Source organism: Carcharodon carcharias, chromosome 17, assembly GCF_017639515.1.
Source record: "Carcharodon carcharias isolate sCarCar2 chromosome 17, sCarCar2.pri, whole genome shotgun sequence".
Lineage (NCBI taxonomy): Eukaryota > Metazoa > Chordata > Chondrichthyes > Lamniformes > Lamnidae > Carcharodon > Carcharodon carcharias.
In genome coordinates, this window is record NC_054483.1 from 7429753 (window position 1) to 7445642 (window position 15890).

The 15890-nt window shown below is 50.0% G+C and overlaps 1 protein-coding gene across 4 annotated transcripts in view; it reads right to left on the bottom strand.

The window, feature by feature from the left end:
- Positions 1–6527: 6527 nt before the first annotated feature.
- The window catches only part of LOC121290150 (tumor necrosis factor receptor superfamily member 10A-like), a 30023-nt gene continuing 20660 nt past the window's right edge, over positions 6528–15890 (bottom strand). The window contains exons 5-11 of one of the 4 annotated variants that reach the window (XM_041210381.1): positions 15771–15865; positions 15571–15672; positions 14303–14350; positions 13984–14024; positions 12019–12291; positions 10873–10921; positions 8684–9311 (exon numbers count right to left, since the gene is read on the bottom strand). In XM_041210381.1, coding sequence (XP_041066315.1) covers positions 9025–9311; positions 10873–10921; positions 12019–12291; positions 13984–14024; positions 14303–14350; positions 15571–15672; positions 15771–15865 — 895 coding nt within the window. In that variant the 3' untranslated portion in view covers positions 8684–9024. Of the gene's footprint in view, positions 6831–8683; positions 9312–10872; positions 10922–12018; positions 12292–13983; positions 14031–14302; positions 14351–15570; positions 15673–15770; positions 15866–15890 lie in introns of those variants that run through there. The other 3 variants (XM_041210380.1, XM_041210383.1, XM_041210382.1) reach the window with 3 other exon arrangements.

Consider the following 15890-nt stretch of genomic DNA (forward strand, 5'->3'; position numbering starts at 1 on the left):
CAGGTACAACATGGTGTTAGATACAGAGTAAAGCTCCCTCTACACCGTCCCCATCAAACACACCCAGGACAGGTACAGCACGGGGTTAGATACAGAGTAAAGCTCCCTCTACACTGTCCCCATCAAACACTCCCAGGACAGGTACAGCACGGGGTTAGATACAGAGTAAAGCTCCCTCTACACTGTCCCCATCAAACTCCCAGGACAGGTACAGCACGGGGTTAGATACAGAGTAAAGCTCCCTCTACACTGTCCCCATCAAACACTCCCAGGACAGGTACAGCACGGGGTTAGATACAGAGTAAAGCTCCCTCTACACTGTCCCCATCAAACACTCCCAGGACAGGTACAGCACGGGGTTAGATACAGAATAAAGCTCCCTCTACACTGTCCCCATCAAACACTCCCAGGACAGGTACAGCACGGGGTTAGATACAGAATAAAGCTCCCTCTACACTGTCCCCATCAAACATTCTCAGGACACGTAAAGCACGTGGTTAGAAACAGAGTAAAACTCCCTCTACACTGTCCCCGTCAAACACTCCCAGGACAGGTACAGCACGGGGTTAGATACAGAGTAAAGCTCTCTCTACACTGTCCCCATCAAACACTCCCAGGACAGGTTCAGCACGGGATTAGATACACAGTAAAGCTCCCTCTACACTGTCCCCATCAAACACTCCCAGGACAGGTACAGCACGGGGTTAGATACAGAGAGAAGCTCCCTCTACACTGTCCCCATCAAACACTCCCCGGACAGGTACAGCACGGGGTTAGATACAGAGTAAAGCTCCCTCTACACTGTCCCCATCAAACACTCGCAGGACAGGTACAGCACAGGGTTAGATACAGAATAAAGCTCCCTCTACACTGTCCCCATCAAACACTCCCAGGACAGGTACAGCATGGGCTTAGATACACAGTAAAGCTCCCTCTACACTGTCCCCATCAAACTCCCAGGACAGGTACAGCACGGGGTTAGATACACAGTAATGCTCCCACTACACTGTCCCCATCAAACACTCCCAGGACAGGTACAGCACGGGGTTAGATACAAAGTAAAGCTCCCACCACACTGTCCCCATCAAACACTCCCAGGACAGGTACAGCACGGGGTTAGATACAGAGTAAAGCTCCCTCTACACTGCCCCCATCAAACACTCCCAGGACAGGTACAGCACGGGGTTAGATACAGAGTAAAGCTCCCTCTACACTGTCCCCATCAAACACTCCCAGGACAGGTACAGCACGGGGTTAGATACAGAGTAAAGCTCCCTCTACACTGTCCCCATCAAACACTCCCAGGACAGGTACAGCACGGGGTTAGACATTGAGTAAAGCCCCCTCTACACTGTCCCCATCAAACACTCCCAGGACAGGTACAGCACGGGGTTAGATACAGAGTAAAGCTCCCTCTACACTGTCCCCATCAAACACTCCCAGGACAGGTACAGCACGGGGTTAGACATTGAGTAAAGCCCCCTCTACACTGTCCCCATCAAACACTCCCAGGACAGGTACAGCACGGGGTTAGACATTGAGTAAAGCCCCCTCTACACTGTCTCCATCAGTCACAGGACAGGTACAGCACGGGATTAGATACACAGTAAAGCTGCCTTTACAATGTCCCCATCAAACACTCCCAGGGCAGGTACAGCACCGGGTTAGATAAACAGTAAAGCTCGCTCCACACTGTCCCCTTCAAACACTCCCAGGACAGGTAAAGCACGTGGTTAGAAACAGAGTAAAACTCCCTCTACACTGTCCCCATCAAACACTCCCAGGACACGTACAGCACGGGGTTAGATAAACAATAAAGCTCCCTCTACACCGTACCCATCAAACACTCCCAGGACAGGTACAGCACGGGGTTAGATACAGAGTAAAGCTCCCTCTACACTGTCCCCATCAAACACTCCCAGGACGGGTACAGCACGGGGTTAGATACAGAGTAAAGCTCCCTCTACACTGTCCCCATCAAACACTCCCAGGACAGGTACAGCACAGGGTTAGATACAGAGTAAAGCTCCCTCTACACCGTACCCATCAAACACTCCCAGGACAGGTACAGCACAGGGTTAGATACAGAGTAAAGCTCCCTCTACACCGTCCCCATCAAACACTCCCAGGACAGGTACAGCACGGGGTTAGATACACAGAAAAGCTCCCTGTACACTGTCTCCATCAAACAGTCACACGACAGGTACAGCACGGGATTAGATACACAGTAAAGCTCGCTCCACACTGTCCCCATCAAACACTCCCAGGACAGGTACAGCACGGGGTTAGATACAGAGTAAAGCTTCCTCTACACTGTCCCCATCAAACACTCCCAGGACAGGTACAGCACGGGGTTAGATACAGAGTAAAGCTCCCTCTAGACTGTCCCCATCAAACACTCCCAGGACAGGTACAGCACGGGGTTAGATACAGAGTAAAGCTCCCTCTACACTGTCCCCATCAAACACTCCCAGGGCAGGTACAGCACGGGGTTAGATACAGAGTAAATGTCTCTCTACACTGTCCCCATCAAACACTCCCAGGACAGGTACAGCACGGGGTTAGATACAGAGTAAAGCCTCCTTCTACATTGTCCCCATCAAACACTCCCAGGGCAGGTACAGCACGGGGTTAGATACAGAGTAAAGCTCCCTCTACACCGTCCCCATCAAACACTCCCAGGACAGGTACAGCACGGGGTTAGATACAGAGTAAATCTCCCTCTATACTGTCCCCATCAAACACTCCCAGGACAGGTACAGCACGGGGTTAGATACAGAGTAAAGCTCCCTCTACACTGTCCCCATCAAACACTCCCAGGACAGGTACAGCACGGGGTTAGATACACAGTAAAGCTCTCACTACACTGTCCCCATCAAATACTCCCAGGACAGGTACAGCACGGGATTAGATACAGAGTAAAGCTCCCTCTACACTGTCCCCATCAAACACTCCCAGGACAGGTACAGCATGGGGTTAGATACACAGAAAAGTCCCCTCTACACTGTCTCCATCAAACAGTCACAGGACAGGTACAGCACGGGGTTAGATACACAGTAAAGCTCGCTCCACAGTTTCCCCATCAAACACTCCCCGGACACGTACAGCACGGGGTTAGAAACAGAGTAAAACTCCCTCTATATTGTCCCCATCAAACACTCCCAGGAGAGGTACAGCACGGGGTTAGATAAACAACAAAGCTCCCTCTACACTGTCCGCATCAAACAGTCCCAGGACAGGTGCAGCATGGGCTTAGATACACAGTAAAGCTCCCTCTACACTGTCCCCATCAAACTCCCAGGACAGGTACAGCACGGGGTTAGATACACAGTAATGCTCCCTCTACACTGTCCCCATCAAACACTCCCAGGACAGGTACAGCACGGGGTTAGATACACAGTAATGCTCCCTCTACACTGTCCCCATCAAACACTCCCAGGACAGGTACAGCAAGGGGTTAGATACACAGTAAAGCTCCCTCTACACTGTCCCCATCAAACACTCCCAGGACAGGTACAGCACGGGGTTAGATACAGAGTAAATCTCCCTCTACACTGTCCCCATCAGACACTCCCAGGACAGGTACAGCACAGGGTTAGATACAGAGTAAACCTCCCTCTACATTGTCCCCATCAAGCACTCCCAGGACAGGTACAGCACAGGGTTAGATACAGAGTAAAGCTCCCTCTACACGGTCCCCATCGAACACTCCCAGGACAGGTACAGCACGGGGTTAGATACACAGTAAAGCTCCCTCTACACTGTCCCCATCAAACTCCCAGGACAGGTACAGCACGGGGTTAGATACAGAGTAAAGCTCCCTCTACACGGTCCCCATCGAACACTCCCAGGACAGGTACAGCACGGGGTTAGATACACAGTAAAGCTCCCTCTACACTGTCCCCATCAAACTCCCAGGACAGGTACAGCACGGGGTTAGATACACAGTAATGCTCCCACTACACTGTCCCCATCAAACGCTCCCAGGACAGTTATAGCACGGGGTTAGATACAAAGTAAAGCTCCCACCACACTGTCCGCATCAAACACTCCCAGGACAGGTACAGCACGGGGTTAGACATTGAGTAAAGCCCCCTCTACACTGTTCCCATCAAACACTCCCAGGACAGGTACAGCACGGGGTTAGACATTGAGTAAAGCCCCCTCTACACTGTCTCCATCAGTCACAGGACAGGTACAGCACGGGATTAGATACACAGTAAAGCTGCCTTTACAATGTCCCCATCAAACACTCCCAGGGCAGGTACAGCACCGGGTTAGATAAACAGTAAAGCTCGCTCCACACTGTCCCCTTCAAACACTCCCAGGACAGGTACAGCACGGGGTTAGATACAGAGTAAAGCTCCCTCTACACCGTCCCCATCAAACACTCCCAGGACAGGTACAGCACGGGGTTAGATACAGAGTAAAGCTCCCTCTACACCGTCCCCATCAAACACTCACAGGACAGGTACAGCATGGGGTTAGATACACAGAAAAGCCCCCTCTACACTGTCTCCATCGAACAGTCACTCGACAGGTACAGCACGGGATTAGATACACAGTAAAGCTCGCTCCACACTGTCCCCATCAAACACTCCCAGGACAGGTACAGCACGGGGTTAGATACAGAGTAAAGCTCCCTCTACACCGTCCCCATCAAACACTCCCAGGACAGGTACAGCACGGGGTTAGATACAGAGTGAGGCTCCCTCTACACTGTCCCCATCAAACACTCCCAGGGCAGGTACAGCACGGGGTTAGATACAGAGTAAAGCTCCCTCTACACTGTCCCCATCAAACACTCCCAGGACAGGTACAGCACGGGGTTAGATACAGAGTAAAGCTCCCTCTACACCGTCCCCATCAAACACTCCCAGGACAGGTACAGCACGAGGTTAGATACAGAGTAAAGCTCCCTCTACACCGTCCCCATCAAACACTCCCAGGACAGGTATAGCACGGGGTTAGATACAGAGTAAAGCTCCCTCTACACTGTCCCCATCAAATACTCCCAGGACAGGTACAGCACGGGGTTAGATACAGAGTAAAGCTCCCTCTACACTGTCCCCATCAAACACTCCCAGGACAGGTACAGCACGGGATTAGATACAGAGTAAAGCTCCCTCTACACTGTCCCCATCAAACACTCCCAGGACAGGTACAGCACGGGATTAGATACAGAGTAAATCTCCCTCTACACTGTCCCCATCAAACACTCCCAGGACAGGTACAGCATGGGGTTAGATACACAGAAAAGTCCCCTCTACACTGTCTCCATCAAACAGTCACAGGACAGGTACAGCACGGGGTTAGATACACAGTAAAGCTCGCTCCACAGTTTCCCCATCAAACACTCCCCGGACACGTACAGCACGGGGTTAGAAACAGAGTAAAACTCCCTCTATATTGTCCCCATCAAACACTCCCAGGAGAGGTACAGCACGGGGTTAGATAAACAACAAAGCTCCCTCTACACTGTCCGCATCAAACACTCCCAGGACAGGTACAGCACGGGCTTAGATACACAGTAAAGCTCCCTCTACACTGTCCCCATCAAACTCCCAGGACAGGTACAGCACGGGGTTAGATACACAGTAATGCTCCCTCTACACTGTCCCCATCAAACACTCCCAGGACAGGTACAGCGAGGGGTTAGAAACAGAGTAAAGCTCCCTCTACACTGTCTCCATCAAATACTCCCAGGACAGGTACAGCACGGGGTTAGATACAGAGTAAATCTCCCTCTACACTGTCCCCATCAGACACTCCCAGGACAGGTACAGCACAGGGTTAGATACAGAGTAAACCTCCCTCTACACTGTCCCCGTCAAACATTCCCAGGACAGGTACAGCACAGAGTTAGATCACAGTAACGCTCCCTCTACACTGTCCCCAACAAATACTCCCAGGTCAGGTACAGCACAGGGTTAGATACAGAGTAAAGCTTCCTCTACACTGTCCCCATCAAACACTCCCAGGACACGTACAGCACGGCGTTAGATACAGAGTAAATCTCCCTCTACATTGTCCCCATCAAGCACTCCCAGGACAGGTACAGCACGGGGTTAGATACAGAGTAAAGCTCCCTCTACACGGTCCCCATCGAACACTTCCAGGACAGGTACAGCACGGGGTTAGATACACAGTAAAGCTCCCTCTACACTGTCCCCATCAAACTCCCAGGACAGGTACAGCACGGGGTTAGATAAACAGTAATGCTCCCTCTACACCGTCCCCATCAAACACTCCCAGGACAGGTACAGCACGGGGTTAGATACACAGTAAAGCTCCCACTACACTGTCCCCATCAAATACTCCCAGGACAGGTACAGCACGGGGTTAGATACAGAGTAAAGCTCCCTCTACACTGTCCCCATCAAACACTCCCAGGGCAGCTGCAGCACGGGGTTAGATACAGAGTAAAGCTCCCTCTACACCATCCCCATCAAACACTGTCCAAAACACCACCAGTAGTTGTGAAGTGCACTTTAATAAAAAAATCTATCTCAAAGATAAGACCAACATTCATTGTTAAATTCAATTTATTTTGATTTTTACATTGGTGGCAACAGCTGATTGAAATACAACTTCTGCAATTTACCATAAACAATTGTGGAAACAATGTTTTGGGTCTATTGACATCAGTCTTAAAATTGCCAAGAGGGAGTCAGTAATCCCAGAGTCATCCCATTGGAGTTTTCCTAGCAGAGCTCCAGGCATAGGCAATCCAATTGGTACTAGCTCCTTCATTCAGTTGGTTCCAGCAATCAGCACTGGTAGCTTATTGGTTGCACTCAACTCAATACTTGAGGCACAGACAGGCAGTTCTGAAAAAAGTGTCATAATGCAGGAAATTACAGCAGCTAAAGTGCCCACTCTCTGCAGTGGGACTTGAAATCACTCAGTACTGATTCTACCCTAGTGAGCCACAACTGACGCTTTCCCTCTCAAGTTCCAATCCTTTCAGCAATATTTATTCCTCCCTCTCTCAACTGCAGAATCCTCTCCGCCCTAATTAGCCCTGTAGTCAGTCCTCCCATTCTCTTCAAGGATGGAATCAGAGAAACTGGTCACAAACCCAAACACATCTCACACTGCACTAAGCTAAAAATCTACTTAAAGAAATTTGCAGCAGCTTCAGGAATCTTTGATTTCAAACTGAGGGTTGACAATAGATGGCACAGCACCACTGACATTTTGCTGAAAAGTGAGGCATGTTGTTGAAGCTTTACCTCTTGCACTCATCAGGACAAATGCAAGAATACCAAATTTTCAAGTATCACAATAATTTATACCACAGGAGAAAATGGTACTGATTTTCTCCTGCAGTATAAATTGTTGTGATTTTCTCCTGCAGTATAAATTGTTGTGATTTTCTCCTGCAGTATAAATTGTTGTGATTTTCTCCTGCAGTATAAATTGTTGTGATTTTCTCCTGCAGTATAAATTGTTGTGATTTTCTCCTGCAGTATAAATTGTTGTGATTTTCTCCTGCAGTATAAATTGTTGTGATTTTCTCCTGCAGTATAAATTGTTGTGATTTTCTCCTTCAGTATAAATTGTTGTGATTTTTCTCCTGTAGAATAAATTGTTGTGATCGTTTGAAATTTGACATTCTTTCATTTGTCCTGATGAGTGCAAGAGGTAAAGCTTCAACAACATGTCTCTCTTTTCAGTAAGATTCCAAGTTCTGCATGACCAGGCAATTATTGAGGTTGTTAAACGATGAAGTGAAGCGTTTCTCTGATAGACCATGTAGACAGTTCAAGTGGAAAACTGACTTTCCTGAAACATTGTACTATTTGCAAATACTGGCTAAACGGGCTTCCATAGTGTCACGTCACAGCCTTAGTAATGCTATGTGTAGTGTTTATGTGTAATATTAGCTGTTAAACATGTTACGCTACACAAATCCATGTGTTATGTCCTGGCTGCTCTGCTTTATGCTCTCTGCCCTGTGCGTCCATGAATTTGGTCTCCAAAAGATGATCACCCTGTGTTGCATACACTCAGTCGGTGCTACACAGATGTAGCACCTTGTGGTGAGCCCCAGTCACTGTTGTGTTGGCTCCCCCCAACTCCGTTCAAGGCACAGCAGACCTGGAAGTTGCTGAGCTTCTCCCCCGCTTCCGTCCCCCTCCCAGTACAACAGCTCAGGGTGGATCAATCACTCCCTTTGCCCTCTGCTTCAGAGACGTTGAGCAGCAGCTCACTATTTCAACTGTGCCACCAGCCTTTGCTAACTGATGGTCCCATCGGGTGCACAGTCCAGCAGGAGTGAGGTTCCAGGCCTCTCCTCCAGCCAGCCTGCCAAAGCAACGGCCAATCGGAAATGCTTCTGATCTTACCCGGCCGGGGAAAAGGAAGTAAAACATGCTCGGCACCACATCACGCAGCAACTGAAATTAATTCTGATTCTCAGTTTTTTTTTGTGTGTGTGTGACGAGTAGCTGGACGAAGTTCCCGAGCAGGTGGGGCTCTTGCTCACTGGTTATACAGGAACATCATAACGTGTTTAACTCGCAGTTCTCGAGCAGTATCAGCCGGCCAGCTGACTGGAGGCGCCAATAAAACACCAGCCAGTCTCTAAACAACAGGACAATGATAACAGGTCCTTTTGTCAGCTCACTGCTTCAGAATTCTGTGCAGTCGTTTTCAATCAAATGTTGAGGGAGGTCGGTCTGTTTAACAATCTAATATACCTTTTATTAAAAAATAGCATTAAATACAAAGCACATCCTTCAACTTATAGAAGGTCCTCTGGGCATTGCTGCCCTGTGCTGAATTTGATTGAAAGATCAGGAATGCAGACAGTGAACCAGAGGAACTGTAGAATCAGGACCATTTTGCAGTCTTTGTCTTTTGAGTCACTGAGCTCAGAATCCATTGTTTTTCTCCAGGGGTGAAACAGTCGGTCCAACCTCAAACCACAGTGAGGTCCCAGCCAGTCCTGGCTACTGGAGGACTCATCCAACATTCCTGTATCTCTGTTCAAACCGTCAGCAAAATCATCCCGAACATTCAGTGCTCTTTGCTTCCCTTACCAAGTATGGATAGGCTTATTTCATTAGCTGCAGCCACCAGGTCCATTTCATATAGGGTCTGCAGCAGAGCCTTAATCGAGGCTCTGTTACCTGCTTTCTGAAGCCAAGTATGAAGCATCTGATAATGTCCTTCCTTAACATTGTGCGCATTATTGCGATCCGCCTCTACGATCTGGTTTTCAGTCAGCTGAAGCCTCCGCATGAACTCCTTCCACCTTACGATAGGGACCACATCAACAAACAAGGAGAAACTCTGCCTCAGGCCTGAAAGAAACCATAAACCACAAGCAGATTCTCGTTTTTGTTTCTTCACTTCCCAAGAGCGTTGTTGCGTCAGAACAGTCATACGACCCAAAAAGCCGCAGAGGAGAACATTTTGCAACCCGTCCATCATACCTTAGCTGGTCGGCCTCCAACACAGCAAAGCAGAGGGGGTACAGCCGCAGTGGATAAGCTCAGTGCGTTCGAGGGTCTGTCGGCATCGCTGGCAAGGCCAGCATTTGTTCACCTGAGCGGCCTACTAGGCCACTTCAGAGGGCAGTTAAGAGTCAACCACTTTGCTGTGGGGCTGGAGTCACATTTGGCCAGACCAGGTAAGGACAGGGGATTTCCACTCTTAAAGGGGCATTAGTGAACCAGGTGGGGTTTTTACAACAATCGATGATAGCTTCATGGTCATCACTACTGAGAATAGCTTTATGTTCCAGATTTATTAATTGAACTTAAATTGCACCGGCTGCCATGACGGGATTTGAACCTGTGTCCCCAGGGCATTAACCTGAATCTAAAATACCTTTATTAAAATTAACCTGAATTGCTAGTCCAGTGACAATACCACTAAGCCACTGTCTCCCCCAAAGCTAAGATGGACACACAGGGAAGGGGCTGGATCAGAGTTAGTCCAGTTCGGGGAAGGGGTGGGGGGGGGGAGGTGAGGAGAAAGGGTGCGCAGTAGGGTCAATGCAGATGACATAACAGGGCTCCAAGTCATTCAGCATGGGCCCCCTGTTTGACAGGGGGAGCAATCCAGGCTCGAACAGGCTCAAAGTCTAATTGCCCACCTCCTTTGTGAGACAAACAGGTCTGCTGGAGCTGGGGCACTGAAGCCTGGTACGTCAGGATGAACCAGCACCCTCATGACTGGCGTGAAGCTGGTGATGCCCTGACTCACGCCATCGTTTCACTCGCAGAAACCTGGATTCAAACCCATGGCCAAATAATAGAAAGAAACGTGTGCTGGGCTCAGGACCTCCGCTCTACCCAGAGGCTCCCTGCACAACTGTCCTCCCTCCACCCACAGTAGACTGGTCGCCATGGGCCACAGAATCTGACGACTGACCGTGATGTGATAACTTAGTATTTATATTGCACCTCTCTCTCGCAGTCAAACATGCAAAGGTGCTCCCCAGCAACCTTATCACAGAAAACTTAAAACTCAACCACAACAGGTGACCAAAAGCTTGGTCAAAGAGGTAGGCGTCAAGGAGCGTCTTAAAGGAAAAGTGAGGAAGCTGGAGAGAGGTAGGGAGTGAATTCCAAAGTTTAAGGCCCTGGCAGCAGAAGGCACAGCCACCAATGATGGAACGACAGAAATCAGGGATACACAAGAAGCCAGGATTGGAGGAGCGCAGAGATCACAGAGGGTTGTGAGGCTGGAGGGGATTACAGAGATCGGGAAGGAGTGAGGGGTCATGGAGGGATTTGAAAACGAGGGTGAGAGCTTTTCCAGAGCTAAAGGGAAACCCACAGGAAATAAAGAAGAAATGACTTAGGCACAATTCCAACCACCAGCGACCAACAATTAGATCAATTTTTATAAGATTACCTTCGCTATCAGGAAATTCTTCGACCATCTGAAAAGGTTGAGGATTTTCCTGTAAAATGCAGGTCAATAACATGAAATGAAAAGGGTGAATGGCAAAAGCTTTCATAACAGTTAAAATCTGTTGAAAGTTCTTATGCAATTTCTTCTAAGTTCAGACGCTGGGTGTGTGTGTGGTATGTGTGTACAGGGCTGACCGGAATGAGTGTTTCATGTACCTTTAGAGTTCCCAAGCTGTTCATTTCAAGTTGTTGTGGTAAATCTCTTGTGACAAAACTTAAAATGGAGAAGCTAATTCAAGTTAAGGTGTTGCATAAGAACACAAGGAAAAGGAATGGGAGTAGGCCATTCTGCCCCTCGAGCCTGCTGCTTTACTCATCAGACCTTGGCGAATCTTCTACCTCAACTCCATTTTCTCATCTGATGCCCCTTGCTGGCCAAAAGAAATCTATCAAGATCAACCTCGGTCTTGAATATACTCAACACCTCACAATCGACTGCTCTCTGGGGTAGAGAGACTCCCAAAGATTCACAGCCCTCTGTGTGAAGAAATTTCTCATCTCAATCCAAAATGGCCGACCCCTTATTCTGAGACTGTGATCCCCTAATTCTAGGTTCCTCAAATGAGGAGACTGCCTCTCACCATCTGCTCTTCCAAGCCCTCTAAATATTTTATACATGTCATCGAGCTCACCTCTTCTAAGTTCTGGGGGGTATAGACCCATTCTACTCAATCTCTCCTCTGAGGACAATCTCCTCCCAGCAATCAGCCTCGTGAACCTTCGCTGCACTCTCTCTTAAACATGTAAGTCTTCCCTTACATAAGGAGACCAGAACTGTACACAGTACTCCATAATTGTAGAAAGGTTTCCTTATTCTGATGAGGGCTAAGATAGCATTTCCTAATTTCTTGCTGTACCTGTATGTTAACTTTCTGTAATTCAAGTACAAGCTCACCCGGGTCCCTCTGAATATTAATGTCTCCCAGTCCGTCATCCTTTAAAAAAGTTACTTTGCTTCTTTACCCCGCTGACCAAAGTGGGTAACTTTACTTACCTCTCCTCCCCAACCAGGTTACCCAGGGGAGGAAGTTCCCAAAAGCAACACAAAGATGAGCATTCAGATGGAAAGCTTTTATCAGGTACTTACCCTCGGATCATTGGGGTCAGTCTCTTCGGGTCGCACCATCAGAGGGTCAGCCCCTGAGCCGGAGGGTGACCCAGCATGCGATGGGCTCAGCACAGGGGTTTCAGCTTGAAATTCTGCGAAGGCATTCGGGCTGTTCTGCAGTAAAGCCTCCCTCTCATTCAGAGCTTCGTTGGCATCATTGTCCATCCTCTCATTGTCCATCCTCTCATTGTCCATCCTCTCATTGCCTCCACATTCAACTGCTCCCCTTCTTTGAGCCTGGCTTCCAGTATCCTATGGGGAGAAGATGGGGGTTAGGCTTCACACTGGGTCTCCAAACAACTGAGCAGCAACTGTCCAGCCGATGATTTCCGAAGGGAACTTTCTTGAGGGAAATAAACTTGCAGGACTACGGGGATAGAGTGGAGGAACGGGACTGACTGGACTGCTCTGCGGAGAGCCAGCACGGACTCGATGGGCTGAATGGCCTCCTTCTGTGCCAGTAAAGATTTGCTGAAGGTTTGAGGCAGGATGTGTGGGGGGTTCGGATACAGTTTCTAACAGGTCTGCGTGGAGGGGGGATACATTTGCCTGTCTCAGAAAATCGTGGCGCACTTTGTGACGAAGGGGAGCTGGGACAACAACTCATCAGGGTTGAGGGTTGGGATGTGGTTGAGGATTGAGGAGGAATTAATCGATGGGCAGAAAAAAAAAAATGAAGTGTTGTTGCTGTGGAACAGCAGAGCAGGAGAGAATGAGAACAAATGGAGCCTCCAGTGGAAATGCAGATAGCGAGCATCCCCCAACCCAGGTGCCCAGGAGAACAGAGTAGGAGGTTTGTTAAATTCTTGATGCCTGTAATCAGTTTATCATGTCCGCCCGGGGAGAAATTACCGAGTAAAAGCTATTGATCACCACCACCCTTTAAATCAATTTTTTTATGACAGGTTTGACATTCTCAGTGATCACCTCACTGTCTTCGGCAATCCACCTTGCGAGATCCTTCCTAAATCTATTCCACCGACAGTGCCCTTTTCGTGCCCTCAGTGTAAGCACTGAGCTTAACACAGCTCCCGGTATAGTGTCACCACCTAATCCTTCCCGTGACCGGGTAACCAGAACGTATGAAATAGGGGCAGGAGTAGGCCATTCGGCCCCTCAAATCTGCAGCTCCATTCAGTAAGATTGTGGCTGAACTTCTATGTCAACTCCAATGCCCCGTTCTTTCCCTGATTCCCTATAGCTCAGTCTTGAATATACTCGAGGCCGTAGTGAGAGTATAGCCTTTGTGGGTAGAGAATTCCAAAGGTTCACAACCCTCCAAGCGAAACAATTTCTCATCTCAGTCCAAAATCCCCCCTTACCCTCTCAGCACCTACCCTGTCCAACCCCCTCAGAATTTTATATGCTTCAATGGGATCGTCTTTCACGGGATTACATAGGATATACAGCACAGAAACAGGCCATTCGGCCCAAACAGTCCATGCTGGTGTTTATGCTCCACTCCACCCCCTCCTCCCATCTAAATCTACCATCGTAATCCTCTATTCCCTTCTCCCTCATACACTCGTCTGGCTTCCCCGTAAATAACGTCTCTCAATCGTCCGAAACGGCAAAGGAGAATAAAGGCCCTTGAGTTCTGAGGGCCCAGCCCAGCCTTCAGTAGCAACAACACAACACCCCAGGCCTGGGTCCCGCGGACAGTATAACCATCCCAGTGTTGGAAGACAAAACACACATGGCAGAAAGCTACCACCAGCTATTTAAATCTCGAGCCGGGAGTTTGTGAAAGCAGAGGTTTGCCCATCTCCCTTCCCCCCTTTGTTCTGTACGGCCCTGACAGCGGTCGAGCATGTCCTGACTTGCCCTCACGAATTCAGAGTGGCTGCAGCCTGGCCCTGTATCATTAAACAGGATCAGTCTGGGTGTTTAAAACAAGAGCTGGAGATCGAGGTCCTATCGGTAGGACGTTAACCATTTACTCACCTGCGGCAGGTGCTCTTCCTCCAAAGCTTCACTTCCAGGATCTGTAACTTAAGAGACGTGACGCTTACAACAGAGGCGTAAAATACAAAGAGTACAAATGTCCAAAACATCCCCCCCATTCCCCAGGATGGCGGCCTGCATGTTATGTCATTCATACTGCATCAGCACCGGGACAAGATATTCCGAAAATTGGCTCACTGCTGGATTTCTTCAAGGACCAGGAGAGAGTGGGAATCATGTGCCCCGTGACAGCCGGATTCCATGCCGCCCTCCCTCACCACCCAGTGATGGTCTCGTCTGGTCCCCGTTTCTCACTTACCTGCAGAGTCCGGTTTGCGCAGCCATTTGTTAACTATCGAATGGATCGCTGCAGGGAATAAAACGAGAGAAACAATCACAGCAGTTTCATTGCTGTTAGATACAAGACAGAAGGCCGTGGGATCAAGGCAGTGCGACACCAAATGCAGTGCTGAGGGAGCGCCGCACGGTCCGAGGGGCACTGTCCGAGGGGCACTGTCCGAGGGGGCACCGCACCGTCAGAGGGACAGTGCTGAGGGGGCGCCGCGCTGTCCGAGGGGCAGTGCTGAGGGGGCGCCGCGCTGTCTGAGGGGCAGTGCTGAGGGGGCGCCGCGCTGTCCGAGGGGCAGTGCTGAGGGGGCGCCGCGCTGTCCGAGGGGCAGTGCTGAGGGGGCGCCGCGCTGTCCGAGGGGCAGTGCTGAGGGGGCGCCGCGCTGTCCGAGGGGCAGTGCTGAGGGGGCGCCGCGCTGTCCGAGGGGCAGTGCTGAGGGGGCGCCGCGCTGTCCGAGGGGCAGTGCTGAGGGGGCGCCGCGCTGTCCGAGGGGCAGTGCTGAGGGGGCGCCGCGCTGTCCGAGGGGCAGTGCTGAGGGGGCGCCGCGCTGTCCGAGGGGCAGTGCTGAGGGGGCGCCGCGCTGTCCGAGGGGCAGTGCTGAGGGGGCGCCGCGCTGTCCGAGGGGCAGTGCTGAGGGGGCGCCGCGCTGTCCGAGGGGCAGTGCTGAGGGGGCGCCGCACTGTCGGAGGGGCAGTACTGAGGGGGCGCCGCACTGTCGGAGGGGCAGTACTGAGGGAGCGCTGCACTGTGGGAGGGGCAGTGCTGAGGGAGCGCTGCACTGTCGGAGGGGCAGAGCTGAGGGGGCGCTGCACTGTGGGAGGGGCAGTACTGAGGGGGCGCTGCACTGTCGGAGGGGCAGAGCTGAGGGGGCGCTGCACTGTGGGAGGGGCAGTGCTGAGGGAGCGCTGCACTGTGGAAGGGGCTGCCTTTTGAGTGAAAGATTAAATCGAGGCCCCTCTGCTTTCTTGGGTGGATTTAAAAGATCCCATGGCAATATGTTAAGGGAGCGGAGGGAGTTCTCCTCGATGTCCTTACCAACATTTACCCACTGTGCTTTTAGTCATTTATCATCCTGGTGATTTTGGGATCTTGCTTTTGCACAAATTAGGACTACAACAGAGACTATGTTACAAATGTTTGTCATTAGTAGGGAAGAACATTGGGACATCCACAAAATTGTAGGTAAACCAGAGACGGGGAACAAGGCCTGAATCCGACTGATTGATTAATACACTCACTGTGAAATTGTTCCTTGCATCCAGTCTTCTTGTGGCAAATGATCAGAGAGACACACAGAAAAATCAGCATAACCAGCAACACCACAATCACACCGATGGCAGCTGAAAGAACAGGAGATTCCAGTCATGAACACAAAGGTCATGGGAACAAAATAGAACAGCTCTTTTTAAAGAAGGACGCAGAGTATAAAAACACTCACCTGCCGACAGCGTTGCTGTGGAGGTTTCTGCCCTTCCACACACGGTATCTGATGTTCGGGAACATTTAACCTTCACAATCTGACCTTCCGGACAGCTAGAAAATCAGAACAGATCACAAG